The sequence below is a fragment of the Balaenoptera ricei genome, chromosome 4 (assembly GCF_028023285.1).
Source record: "Balaenoptera ricei isolate mBalRic1 chromosome 4, mBalRic1.hap2, whole genome shotgun sequence".
NCBI classification, from domain to species: domain Eukaryota; kingdom Metazoa; phylum Chordata; class Mammalia; order Artiodactyla; family Balaenopteridae; genus Balaenoptera; species Balaenoptera ricei.
In genome coordinates this window covers 94,381,992-94,397,090 of record NC_082642.1, presented here as the reverse complement: position 1 = coordinate 94,397,090, position 15,099 = coordinate 94,381,992, and the positions used below count along the sequence as shown (strand labels likewise).

At 35.7% G+C, this 15,099-nt stretch overlaps 1 protein-coding gene across 2 annotated transcripts in view; it reads left to right on the top strand.

The window, feature by feature from the left end:
• The window catches only part of STXBP5L (syntaxin binding protein 5L), a 381,827-nt gene that overhangs the window by 350,215 nt on the left and 16,513 nt on the right, over window positions 1–15,099 (top strand). For both annotated transcript variants that reach the window (XM_059922136.1, XM_059922135.1), the window contains 2 exons: window positions 7,320–7,490; window positions 9,742–9,981. In XM_059922136.1, the coding sequence (XP_059778119.1) occupies window positions 7,320–7,490; window positions 9,742–9,981 (411 nt within the window). The remainder of the gene's footprint in view (window positions 1–7,319; window positions 7,491–9,741; window positions 9,982–15,099) is intronic.

Here is a 15,099-nt window from a genome sequence, read left to right as displayed (position 1 = left end):
ATAAAGGCCATATATGACAAACCCACAGCAAACATCATTCTCAATGGTGAAAAACTGAAACCATTTCCTCGTAAGATCAGGAACGAGACAAGGATGTCCACTCTCACCACTATTATTCAACATAGTTCTGGAAGTCCTAGCCACGGTAATCAGAGAAGAAAAAGAAATAAAAGGAATACAAATTGGAAAAGAAGAAGTAAAACTGTCACTGCTTGCAGATGACATGATACTATACATAGAGAATCCTAAAGATGCCACCAGAAAACTACTAGAGCTAATCAATGAATTTGGTAAAGTTGCAGGATACAAAATTAATGCACAGAAATCTCTTGCATTCCTATACACTAATGATGAAAAATCTGAAAGAGAAATGAAGGAAACACTCCCATTTACCATTGCAACAAAAAGAATAAAATACCTAGGAATAAACCTACTTAGGGAGACAAAAGACCTGTATGCAGAAAACTATAACACTGATGAAAGAAATTAAAGATGATACCAACAGATGGAGAGATATACCATGTTCTTGGATTGGAAGAATCAACATTGTGAAAATGAGTATACTACCCAAAGCAATCTACAGATTCAATGCAATCCCTATCAAATTACCAATGGCATTTTTTACGGAGCTAGAACAAATCATTCTAAAATTTGTATGGAGACACAAAAGACCCCGAATAGCCAAAGCAGCCTTGAGGCAAAAAAATGGAGCTGAAGGAATCAGACTCCCTGACTTCAGACTATACTACAAAGCTACAGTAATCAAGACAATATGGTACTGGCACAAGAACAGAAACATAGATCAATGGAACAAGATAGAAAGCCCAGAGATTAACCCACGCACCTATGGTCAACTAATCTATGACAAAGGAGGCAGAGATATACAATGGAGAAAAGACAGTCTCTTCAATAAGTGGTGCTGGGAAAACTGGACAGCTACATGTAAAAGAATGAAATTAGAATACTCCCTAACACCATACACAAAAATAAACTCAAAATGGATTAGAGACCTAAATATAAGACTGGACACTATAAAACTCTTAGAGGAAAACATAGGAAGAACATTCTTTAACATAAATCACAGCAAGATCTTTTTTGATCCACCTCCTAGAGTAATGGAAATAAAAACAAAAATAAACAAATGGGACCTAATGAAACTTCAAAGCTTTTGCACAGCAAAGGAAACCATAAACAAGACGAAAAGACAACCCTCAGAATGGGAGAAAATATTTGCAAACGAATCAACGGACAAAGGATTAATCTCCAAAATATATAAACAGCTCATTCAGCTCAATATTAAAGAAACAAACACCCCAATAAAAAAATGGGCATAAGACCTAAATAGACATTTCTCCAAAGAAGACATACAGACGGCCACGAAGCACATGAAAAGATGTTCAACATCACTAATTATTAGAGAAATGCAAATCAAAACTACAATGAGGTATCACCTCACTCCTGTTAGAATGGGCATCATCAGAAAATCTACAAACAACAAATGCTGGAGAGGGTGTGGAGAAAAGGGAATCCTCTTGCACTGTTGGTGGGAATGTAAATTGATACAGCCACTATGGAGAACAATATGGAGGTTCCTTAAAAAACTAAAAATAGAATTACCATATGACCCAGCAATCCCACTACTGGGCATATACCCAGAGAAAACCGTAATTCAAAAAGACACATGCACCCGAATGTTCATTGCAGCACTATTTACAATAGCCAGGTCATGAAAGCAACCTAAATGCCCATCAACAGACGAATGGATAAAGAAGTTGTGGTACATATATACAATGGAACATTACTCAGCCATAAAAAGGAACGAAATTGAGTCATTTGTTGAGAAGTGGATGGATCTAGAGACTGTCATACAGAGTGAAGTAAGTCAGAAAGAGAAAAACAAATATCGTATATTAACGCATGTATGTGGAACCTAGATAAATGGTACAGATGAGCTGGTTTGCAGGGCAGAAGTTGAGACACAGATGTAGAGAACGGACATATGGACACCAAGGGGGGAAAACTGCGGTGAGGTGGGGATGGTGGTGTGCTGAATTGGGCGATTGGGATTGACATGTATACACTGATGTGTATAAAATTGATGCCTAATAAGAACCTGCAGTATAAAAAAACAAACAAACAAAACAACTAATACTAAACTTTCATTGGGTTATTTGTATGGAAATATGTTAATATAAATGTTTCAGACATTACACGAAATTTCTAAAAATCTTATATGTTCTGGTATAATGTTATAAGTAATAATCCTAGTTATTACTTTAAAATGTATATCTCAGAAATAACTAATTTTCTTGCCAACTGCATTATTATGAACTTTCATCAAATCTTAAAAAAAAAAAAAAAGTCAATTGCCTTTCTATACACCAACAACAAATTATCAGAGAAATTAAGAAAAGAATAAAATGTCCAGGAATAGATTTTACTGGGGAGTTGAAAGATCTAGACACTGAAAATAAGATGTTAATGAAAGAAATTGAATAAAACACAAATAAATGGAAAGATATTCCATGCTCATGGATTGGAAGAATTAATATTTTTTAAATGTCCATACAGATTTAATGCAACCCCCTGTGAAAATTCCAGTGGTATTTTTCACAGAAATAGAACAATCCTAAAATTTGTATGGAACCACGAAGGACCCCAAAGAGTCAAAGCAATCTTGAGAAAGAAGAACAAAGCTAGAGGCATCACATTTTCTGGTTTCAAACTATTACAAAGTTATAGCTATCAAAACAATATGGTATTGGCACAAAAACAGACACAGATCAATGGAACAGAAGAGAGATCCCAGAAATAAATTCATGCATATATGGTCAATTGATTTACAACAAAGAAGCCAAGAGTATACAATAGGGAAAGTATTCTCTTTCAAAATATTCTGGTGCTGGGAAAACTGGACAGCCACATGCAAAAGAATGAAACTTAACCTCTGTTTTACACCATACAGAAAAGCAACTCACAGTGGATTAAAGACTTGAACGTAAGACCTGAAACCTTAAAACTTCTGGAAGAAAACATAGGCAATATGCTCTTTGACATCAGTCTTAGCATTATTTTTTTTGGATTTGACACTAAAAGCAAAGGCAACAAAAGCAAAAATAAACTACATCAAACTAAAAAAGCTTCTGCACAACAAATGAAACCATCAACAAATGAAAAGTCACCCTACAGAATGGGAGAAAATATTTGCAAATCATATATCTTATAAGGGATAATATTCAAACTATATAAAGAGGTCATACAACTCAGTAACAAAAATCAAAAAATCTGATTTAAAAAATGGGCAGAGGTATTGGGGTGGTGGTGTGATGAGTTGGGAGATTGGGATTGACATATATACACTAATATGTATAAAATAGATAACTAATAAGAACCTGCTGTATATAAAAATAAATAAAATAAAATTCAAATCAAAAAATAATAATAAGGGAGGGAGGGAAAGAAGAGTTACCTCTTAACTATAAAAGTAAGCAAGGGTAAAGTTATGTGGGTTTTCATATATTTTAACTAACTGTTTGATACTGGCTACATTTTATATAGTTCAAAGCAAAGTCTTTTTATTTCATTTGTTTTCATGAATTTTAAAATCCAATACTTATTTTGATTTAGTATTATGTTCAACATTTATTTCACCATAGAATCACCCTCTGTGGCATAGGCATAATACTAATTTTCATTTTCTAGGAATCGTATGGTATATTAAAAAGTTTAACAAGACTAGTGTACCAAGTATTAAATTAAATCTTCATTTACATACTTCTATAAAGCTTTGGCAAGGACTACGTTAAAAATAATTTCAACTGGAGTCAATAAGCCATTTTTCAGTAAATCACTATTGTACCTTGCTCTGTATAATATATACACTAAATCAAATACTGATTTAAAGATACAAGAGAATCAGCTAATTTAAAGAAACTTGTAATTTTTTTAGATTTGGGAATCTTTCTGTAAAATAAAGAATAACAATTTCCCATTTGCTTTAATCTGCTTATTGTTTTAAGGTTGAATTTTTTAGAATGTTGAATTTTCTCTAAATGGCATAGAGCACTACAGCTGAGATAAAACATCATTGTAATCAGGAAGCAGTTGTAGGAAACAAACCATTCCATTTATATTATGCAGAAAGTGACTTAATACAAGAAACTAGGTGCTTATCAAGTCATTGAAAGATGGAGACGTAAACTCTAAGCTTGGCCTACAGGTATGATTTTCAGAATAAGGCCACCAAACAGACATACCAGGGAAGCAGACAACTTTGCTACTGTTAGAAACAGAATCAGAAGACTGCTGCCAATCAATTGTTGAACTGAAGAGCACATTGTTATAAGATCAGCATTCTACTACAACTGCCTCTTGACATACAGAAAGCTTGTGACTGGACACTGGAATGTTGCTTTCAAAAACAAAACAAAATAAAGTAAAATCTCCATTGCAATAACACCAAAGCAGCATAAATATTGCTTCCATCCCATTTTCAAAATCACTTGCCAGACATTTTGAAGCCCTGAGCCACTATGTAAAAAAGGCCACCATGCTATGAGGAAGCCCAAGCCTTCTAAAGAAGCCACCATTGACAGTCCCAACTGAGCTCAACCTTTGCATCATTCTAGCCCAGGCCATGTGAGTAAAGAAGCCTCCAAAAGATTCCAAGCCCTCAGCCATTCAAGCATTACTGACTAATGCCACAGACATCATGGATATAATATCCCCACCTTGCCTTAGTCTAAGTCCTTGCCCACAGAATCTGTAAGCATAATAAAATGATTGTTATTTTACATTATTAACATTTGGAGTGGTTTTTATGCAACAAGAGCTAAGTGATACACATCATAGATATTTTATAAGTTTCAACAAGCATTTCAGAAACATTTTTAAAGATTATAATACTCTATTATGTGATATATACCACAATGTACCTAAAAGTTTATGCTGAATTGTAAAGGAGAGCTGGTTTCCAATTTTTATCTATAACTTAAACTATACTGAATAATTTTATCAATAGAGGTTTTTGTTTCTCTTTTGTATTTAGCATTATTTCTTTATCATAAATTTCCAGAATGACTGTGTCTGGGCTATAACCAAATTTCTTCATAAGTGTTTTGTATCTATTCATATCTATCTTGAATATTTACTGTGGTTAAAAAAAAATTAAAGCAAATTAACTTCCATATATTTAAAAATTTTTAGCAACAACAACAAAAAAATCCTTTAAGTCAATCAGCCCTAGTGAAAACAGAAGAATATGGCCAAAAACTCTGGGCTACCCATGTATAGTAATGTCAGCCAGACCTCATGAGTCAATCATGAGAAGCTGGGGAAAATGTGGCCATACAGTGGGTAGGGGGAAAAAAAGACCAGCATATTGAGTAATCTAATAATTGATATTGCCCTATTATGAGCTCAAATGAAACAATATTCACATGAAACAGCCACCAAAAGATGGTAATAGATAGGCAGCGACCTTGGCTTAGCAAGTCCAGAGTCCTGGCTAAGTGAACAAATTTTACTGTTCTCAGAGCTCTGCTATATACTTTTGTACCTAGATAAGAGGGCGTGAAGAGGACTGTAATCCATCCCACATTATTCTGGATAAGCCCTAGAACAAGGCTTCACACCTGTGGAAGGGGCAACTTTTCCTAACTGGTATGCCCAGAGGGGGGCAATTTGTACCCCCAAAGTAGTAACTCTAAGTCTTTGTTAGTGGCAGCTATTGCCCTCAGTGTTCTTCCTATTTATAAGACTAGATTTGTTAATGAAGGAGGGCTAGAGCTCTTGACTTCTGCTTCCCCATGGCTAACTCATCGTGTGACATTTGTGCCTTTCCATTCAGGAAATCTGATTTCAGAGATCTATGTTAACATGGAAGATGACTGGTCCCAAAGAGCTTGGATCTCAATGTACATTATACAAGCTACTCCTAAACCCTACTAAATATGCCATCAAAATTGCTACTCCTTACCAAATATTTTAGCTGACCCTGTGGCCTAGTTTTTAAGCATACAGACACTAAGTGAGAAAAATCTGGATTAGAATCCTGCCTCCATGAATACTACTTATGTAATATATGTAATATTAGATGATTTTCTGAACCCTTTTTTCTGACCTTCATTTTCCTCATCTGCAAAAATCAGGATAATAAAGCACCTACCTTGCATAGCTGTTGTGAAGATTAAATGAGTAATGTGTATAAAATACCTAGCATTTAAGTATTCAATAAATGCTAACTCATTTTTAAAAAATAGTAAAACACACTAGAGCATTTAAATACTGAAACCTAATTCTCATCTTTGCACTAGCTGCAAGGGGATCCAGGGAATGTATAATTTTAAGTTTTCAAATTGTTCAATACAGAAAGGCTATAATGGAGTGGACACTGAGTGCCAGTTCCCCATGTCCAATGTGGACAGTAAACATGATTCTTCTCTATTTATTGTCCTTTGAGTAACCAAAGAAGCACATTTTAAAATGCATTCTGAATATTGTAGAACTATGAGATTATGTTTCAAATACTGTGTGTTAGCATTAAGAACATTTTAGTGCAATTATTTCCAAGTTTTTAAATTATACCAGAACTGAGCTAAACTCACAGGCTCTAAATAAACAGTACTATTTTGTCTTAGACCTGAGCAGTTTTAATACTCTGGAACAAGAATGACAGTAATAATTAATTTTTGTTCAGAGTTTACCACATACCAGGAAATATTCTGGCATGTGACATGTGTTATCACAAAAAATCCCTGAGCTAGATAATAATAGTCCCAATTTACAGAAGAAACTAAAATGTGAAGTCTTCAATAATTTGTACAATAGTAGGTAGTAGAACTGGGATTTGAGCCCAGGCAGTCTGGCTGTAGAGTCAATATTCTTATGTACCATTCTCAACTTCACAGTAAAATGCTTCCATTCTATATTTTAAACTCTAAGCACTTGAAGTTCTTCCAAAATTTATATAAACAGGTATATATTTAAATTATGCAAAAGAAAGTCTAATACTATAACCTATTTTGTATTGCTATTAAATGGCAGAATACATAATGAGGACATAGAATAAATTTTAAACTATGTTAACTAGTCAGATTTTAAAAACAAATCTTATATTTAATAAATATCATGAAAAATTTGGCTAAATACTTTGGCAAAATTGAAATTGGGACTAAATACTAAAATAGCAAGGACTTAGCCATCTTTATATGTTTTGAAAAAAGGAATTCTCACTCTTCATTTATTAATCTACACACTTAGATTCCTTTATATTAAGATTTAATTATGATATTTATGCTGCCTTCTTCCTCTTGGTACAGATCATGTAAATGGACACTGCACAAGTCCAACTTCCCAGAGTTGCAGTTCTGGAAAACGTCTTTCCAGTGCTGATGTTTCAAAAGTAAATCGCTGGGCTCCTGGAAGACCACCATTTCGAAAAGCACAGTCAGCTGCTTGCATGGAGATTTCTTTGCCAGTTACAACAGAAGGTAGGTTAAGCATACAAATTTTTGTGGATACAATTAAAATTTGACATACCACAGTAACAAGAGCTGGAGGATAAGGGATGGTGGTCAGGTGTGAAAGATCTGAAAAACTATGGTCAACTAGACAATGAGCAACTGAGAACCTGGTCAAGCTGTGGCCATGACTCCAAATCCATTCCTCACTACACCTCTTTCATCTCTAAAACCAGAATGGCTGTTTATGGGTAGGCTTTCACCTCCTCTGTACAAAATGAGACCTATGCCTTAATCTGTTCTCTGCACTCCCAATTTCTTTCCATCTCAATGGTAAGCCTCTTAGTGTCTCTATCTGTAGGTAGTTATTTAATGTCTTATAACCTTAGTTTCCTCAACTGTTAAGTGAATGTGACCAAGAAAAAGGGAAGACATTAAATTCTAAAGTTTGCAATCTCATCTTCATATGTTTGAAAAAGGGAGGATTATTTGCTTACTTACGGAATTACTGTTAGGGGCAGGGAGTAAAGTACAAGAGCCAGAAGGCCTAAAATTAAGACACACACACACACACACACACACACACACACACACACACACACACAAAAGGGAGTCCTGTAACTGCTGCTATTGTCTTGCTGATAAAAAGCTTTGGGACTAGAAATAGGAAAAAATAATCTTAGGAATGTGCTATGGTAATTCTATGCTATAAAGTAATTCACCATTACCACCCCTCAAAAAACTTGATAGTAATGATGTATATTATTCTTCAAATTTTTAAAATAAAATTTTTAGGGACTTCCCTGGTGGTCCAGTGGTTAAGCCTCTGCACTTCCACTGGAGGGAGCGTGGGTTCAATCCCTGGTCGGGGAACTAAGATCCCACATGCCATGCGGCTTGGCCAAGTAAAAAAAGAAAATTTTTAGGTTTTTCCTTTAACACTATGCCATACTAAATTTGGTCCACATGATCTTCTCTCACAGGTGTCTATGAATAGCAACCTAGAAACATTAGCTAGGAATGTTATAATGGAAGCAAAATATAAAGGTTATAAAGGAAGTAGTACTTTTAATCACTGGATTGAATTGGGAATTTTGAGTTTTAGACATTTCTGCCTCTAACTTGTTGATTCTGGGAAAATTACTTAACTCTATGTCTCTGTCTCCAAATCTGTAAAATACATAGATTATATCCAAGCTCCCTCTCAGATCTAAATTCTATTACAAACAATTATTTTTATAAACTTGCTGAGGGATACAAGGGGGAAATTAGGAATACTATATTTTGGTTTGTAGAAAAAGGGATAGTCTGAGGAACTTATATTTGGTTTTATTGTATATTATTTTATTTATATATTATATTATTATCTCTTTTTATAAAAATGAGTCACACTTATATCTATCAAAAATGAAAGGAGAGGGAAGGCAGTAGAAAGAGGAATATGAGGAACTTGTACTCTGGAGTGATTATATGAACAATACAACCTTCCTAATATTTACCTGAGGTGGTGAGTTTCTGCTTGTTGGAGTGTACACATGTGTAAGAGATGATGAGCAGGAGAACCTGAAACCACCTTGTTTCCTTTAAGTGGGCTGAAGCCCTTTCAGAAAGATTATGGGTGGGGTGGCATTGTCTACAACTCTGTATTTGGCCCTAGGCAAAGCCAAGACTGTATTTGGATTCAAGGTAGGCAGCTTGTAACTAGTTCAGGGAGATAACATTTGCTCTTTTGTCTTGGTGTAAATATAAATAGTTCAATTTTTACAATTTTAATTACTCCAAATATAACAAAATTAGAGGAATGTATTTACCACAGAACATTTGTGACCCTTCAGGTAAGTAGCCACAATGTTGTAAGTGGGAATTGTCAAGAAATCATTAGAAGTACTTCCAACAATTGAGAGATAGGACGGAAGCATAATTAACTGCACCAGAAGTTCTTGTAACCTTAACTATTTAGACTAAACATCTTTTTTTTCTACATTAGAGAATTTCAACTAACTTGTGAGGTGAGGTAGAGAGAAAAACACAGTGGACTGGAACTCTGGAGACTCAAGGTCTAGTCCCAGCTCTGCCTAAGTTTATGATTTACACTTCAGGATTTGTCTCTTCGTCTTCAAAATAAGCTGGTGAACTGGATAAACTGCCTTCCAGATCAGTTAACAACGAATCAAATTCTACTCCCCCCCCCCCCATAATTTTGGTTTTCACGTACTAAGTCTGACTTTACTTGTTCTGGAAACACACTAAAACTAAATTTTTGGTTTTTAACTTTCCATAGAAAGTCGAGAAAATTCCTATAATCGCTCTAGAAGCTCTAGCATCTCCAGTATTGACAAAGATTCTAAAGAAGCGATTACAGCACTATACTTCATGGAGTCCTTTGTTCGGAAAAATGACTCTACTATCTCCCCTTGTTTGTTTGTTGGAACTAGTCTGGGAATGGTGTTAATCATCTCCCTAAACCTACCTTCAGAAGATGAACAAAGATTTACAGAGCCAGTCATGGTATTGCCAAGTGGTAAGAGTTTTTATTTATTCCTTCATTGCTACTTTTTCAAATTTAAATATATGGTATTTTAAAACATTTAATTTGTATTGATCTGGAGCAAAGATTTAAGTATTCTATATAATAGGAACTATTGAGAATTTTATAAATCATATACTATCCCAAGTATTGCAGCTTACTTGCAGGGTGAAATAGTCAACCATTTCTATGGTAATAAATTGTGGAACTCCCAACCTAAACAATGCCTTGGGAAATAAGTTTCTGAAAAGCATTTAGGAAAGCCTTAAAGCGAAAGTTTAAAATTTTTAATGAATTGAAGCATTTCTGCAAAGTTCCATGCCAGATCAGAGCCTATGAGTGTTTTACATCATCCTTAAAGAACTCAGATGATTAAGTTGGAAGCAGTCTGACTTGAGGTGGCTTTCTGAATTCTTTGATAACCTGCCCATCTTGTTTTGAAGCCATGCCACACAATTTCTTCCCTTTTTATCCTAGTACCTAGAGAATTTGACCCACGTTATGAGTATTGTTGCTAAAGTATATGTTGTATTCTCTTCCTACTTGACTTGTCTTTTTCCTTTTGAAGAAGAGATGTGTGATTCCTTCTGTTATTCATTTGAGTATTTTTAAATTTATTCTTATCAATAGTTTTTTCATATATAGAAAAGAGTAAAAGTTATCTGAAAAACATTTCTTAAGTAAAAATAATTTTATTAATATATAGGATAAGGGGGCTTCCCTGGTGGCGCAGTGGTTGAGAATCTGCCTGCTAATGCAGGGGACACAGGTTCGAGCCCTGGTCTGGGAGGATCCCACGTGCCGCGGAGCAACTAGGCCCGTTAGCCACAGCTACTGAGCCTGCGCGTCTGGAGCCTGTGCTCTGCAACAGGAGAGGCTGCAATAGTGAGAGGCCCGCGCACCGCGATGAAGAGTGGCCCCCGCTTACCACAACTAGAGAAAGCCCTCGCACAGAAACGAAGACCCAACACAGCCAAAAAAAATTAATTAATTAAAAAAAAAAAAAAAAGAGAAGTGCTGCTTGCTTTCAGCTTTGTTAAGGTGCCAGTCAACCCTTGCCAGTCCTTTAAAAAAAAAAAAAAAAAAAAAAAAAAAAAAAAATATATATATATATATATATATATAGGATAAGGGATTTTATGTTAAAAGAACACATATATGGCATGGTAGGTTAGATAGAGTTGTGTTTTCTTTGTTAACTGGTCTGCTAAATTCATATAGATGGATTGTAATTTACTGTAGGTAGAACAGTCAGCTCTCTACTAGTGAGGCAAATTAAGATAAACATATTTTGTGTGTGTATGGCTTAAAAAACAGAAGTTTATTTTCTCACACTTCTGGAGGCTGGAGGCCCAAGATTAAGGTGTTGGCAGGGCTGGTTTCTTCTGAGGCTTCTCTACTTGGCTTGCAGTTGGCCACCCCCTCACCATATTCTCACGTGGCTGTCCCTCTGTGTGCTTGTACCCCTGGTGTCTCCCCGTGTTTCTCTTAATCTCTTCTTAGAAAGGCATTTGACGGTTTGGATGAGGGCCCACCCTATCAGCCTCATTTTAACTTAATCACCTCTTTAAAGGCTCTGTCTCAAATATGGTCACATTCTGAGGCAATGGAGTTTAGGCCTTCAACATATGAATTTGGCGTCGGGGGGGACAAAATGCAGCCCATAACATACACCGTATTTTAAAAGTTAATCTGTTAGGATCACTATATTTTAATTGTAAACATATTTCACAATAAGAAAATATCTTTTATTATAGTTCTAATTTTAAGGAAATATGTATAATTCTCTTATACTGGTTGAGAGAGAACCAGATCAGTAAGGTCAAAATGAATTTTTAAGTATTAATTCAATCCATTATTTAACTCAATAAATTTTTATACAGATTGGATTCCTAATATGTGCCATGTATTCTTCACAAATTTAAAGGTAAAAATCAAACTCCTGTATACCCAAGTTTACAACTGTAAGTTTAAGACAGTTTTCTAATAAGAGATTTTCTAACGAATGTGGTTTTCTATGCCACAAGCATAGAAATAAGTGTCTGGAACTAATTTAATGGATCTCTCAGTACTATAAGAAAGTTCTTCAACATTCTTAGCAGATAGACTTAGACTTAAAATGATGGCAAAATACTAAATAAGTATAGATTTAACTTAATATTCTGGCATCTGGTTCATAAATATTTGCGCACTCTTTCCTTATCCATTTAAAGAGAGATAATGAGAAGCTATCTTCTCCAAGTTTCTCTGTCCGTATTCCATTCTTTCAAGATGTTAGTTAATATATCAGTATCACTTCATCAGTTGTAACGAATGTACCACACTAATACAAGATGTTAATAACAGAGGAAAGGACGAAGGGGGCATATGGGAACTCTCTGTACTATCTGCTCAATTTTCTGTAAACCTAAGATTGCTCTAAAAAATTGTCTATTAAGCAGTACCTATAAGGGAGGAAGCTATGAGTCTAGGTTCAGATCTGTTTTATAATTAACCACTGAAAGAGAAATAGCCTAATTGGAAGCCATAATTTATGACAATAAAAAGAAAAAAGGAAGGTGGAGTTTCATAAAAAAATATAGAGGGACTTCCCTGGTGGTCCAGTGGTTAAGAATCCGTCTTGCAATGCAGGGGACACCGGTTCGATCCCTGGTTGGGGAACTAAGATCCCACGTGCTGCGGGGAACTAAGATCCCACGTGCTGCGGGCAACTAAGCCTGCGCGCCGCAACTACTGAGCCCATGTGCCACAACTAGAGAGCCTGAGTGCCACAACTAGAGAGCCCACGTGCTCTGGAGCCTGTGCACCACAACTAGAGAGAGAAGCCAGCACGCCCGCGCACTGCAACAAGATCCCGGGTGCCACAACTAAGACCCAACGCAGCAATCAATCAATCAATACATACTACAACAAGAAAGGTTTGCAAGTGGAATAGTCTGATAGAATTAAAAAAAGAAAGAAAAAGAAAAGAAAATATAGAGATGACAGAAAGCCAATTCAAATTTAAAGTAGAAAACTTGTCCCCTCTTCCTCACATCTCACTTCCTGACTCCTTCTTCACCTTCTTTCCAGTATCTACTCTCCACTAGTCTCCACTGTTCCACTAGTCCCTGCCCTATTGGTACTGCTCTAGATTATGGGAACCATTTTTTAAAGGTTTGGAATCAGAGGCATTTCCCTCTTCTGTTGCCAGTGCTAAAGTGGGTGACATGTTCTCAGGCTCTGAAGGCATTTTTCCCGTCAAAACATTGTTAAATTACCTTTTATCAGTTGGCCTAGCAAAATTTATCTGAGTCTAGCAATTTCCTCAAAGTTGAATACAGTCTATTTCGAAATTTATTCATCCATTCATTCAACATACATTTCCCAAGCTCATACTAATTAATTAGTCACTGGGGATACAGTGGTGATCAGGACACAGAATGATCTTTATTCCCAGATTATTTGTAGGGAAGAACAAAAGTAAACAGAAAATTACAATAAGGGAAGTAAAGAATACTGCGCAGCATAGGAGGGGGGGTTTGGGGAAGACCTCTCTAACACAGCAGCCATCTGAAGTGGGACCGGTTTGGAAGGGAGCTGTGCACAGTACTGATGTTTAAGAGTAATTTAAAGCAGCATGAGTAAAAACCTAGAGGTAAAAAGAGCATGGCACAGCCAAAGCCTAGAGATAGAATGGTGCTAGTTGAGGCTGGAAAAGCAGGCAGGGAAAGATTAGAGGGCCTTAAAACCATGTTAAGGAGCTGGAAAAGACTTCCTAGATCTGTGGGTTTTTTGTTTGTACAAAAAAAAAAATTGTGACGTGGTATGCTTTTTTCTCTCAAATGCTGGTGCTTAAATTTTCTAATTGTAAAAACATCCAAATACAGAGGAAGATAAATGAAAATTCTGCCACCAGCAAACATTCCCCCTTCTCTGTCCCATCTCCCCCTCCACACTTCTGCCCCTAGGAATTTTACTCTCCAACAGTAATTCTTTGAGAAATTTGCTGAGATTTTAATTTTAAAGCCACTTTATTGAAGTATGATTGACATATAAAAAGCTGTACTATTTAACGTAAACACCTTGATGAGTTTGGAGACAAGTATACATCCATGAAACCATGACCAAAATCTATGCCATAAACATATTTATAACCTCCAAAAGTTTCCTACCCCTCTAATTTTTTGAGACTCACTTTAAATTGTATTTCATTTCTACGTACTGCTTTGTGCTACCAGCTACAAATTATTCTGTAATTACCAATCCTGCCACATGAAGTGCCTATCACTGCTTTGTAAAAAAAATTATTTCATGCTTCATGATCAAACTAGAGGTTTAAACTCATGATTAAACTAAAGATATTCCATAATAAATTCATTCTCTTTACCCCCGAACTATTTCTTCTTGCTCTTCTCCCCATTTCTGTTAATAGTGCCATGATACTACCTATATAACTTCCATCACTTCCGTTTCTTTTCTGATCCCTTTTACTTACTGCCTCTGTACTGGTCTTATTACAATATTGTCTTCATCACCTAATTTCTATACACCATATTCTCTGATACCTTTCACTTACCCATAGAAGCAATTTCTTGAAAATCTTGGAAATCAGTGATCTCTATAAGCTCAGCTTTGTTCTACCTTTCTAATCTGATTTCCTGCTACTTCCCAGCACCAGCTCTCTGGTCCAGCCAGTCTTATTTCCTCACTTCCCTTTTCTCTTTGCTACCTGTCAATCATCTATCATTGGTGGATATCATATGAACTTTTATGTTTGTTGCCAAAATTCTGGAAAACCTGTATCAAGTTTCTTGGGAGCTGTAAGATTTGGAAGAATTTTCTACAGACTAGCTCTTGGATCCAGACATTTCAAATTTCAAATCTTGTTTCTTCTACATTATCTATATATTTCTAATATTGACATAATATACAATTTGTAATACGATCTTCAGCCCTGCACTTCCATGTCAGATTAATGCTGAGTTGCATCAGGGTGGTGGGAGTTTTCCTGGGAGCCATTCCTATACCTAGAAGGCTTTCAATAACCTAGACATGGTAGTGATCGTGAATCACGTACATAAGTCTACTAAATTCTAGATGTACCCGCATCTTAATTTCCCTTGTCCAGAT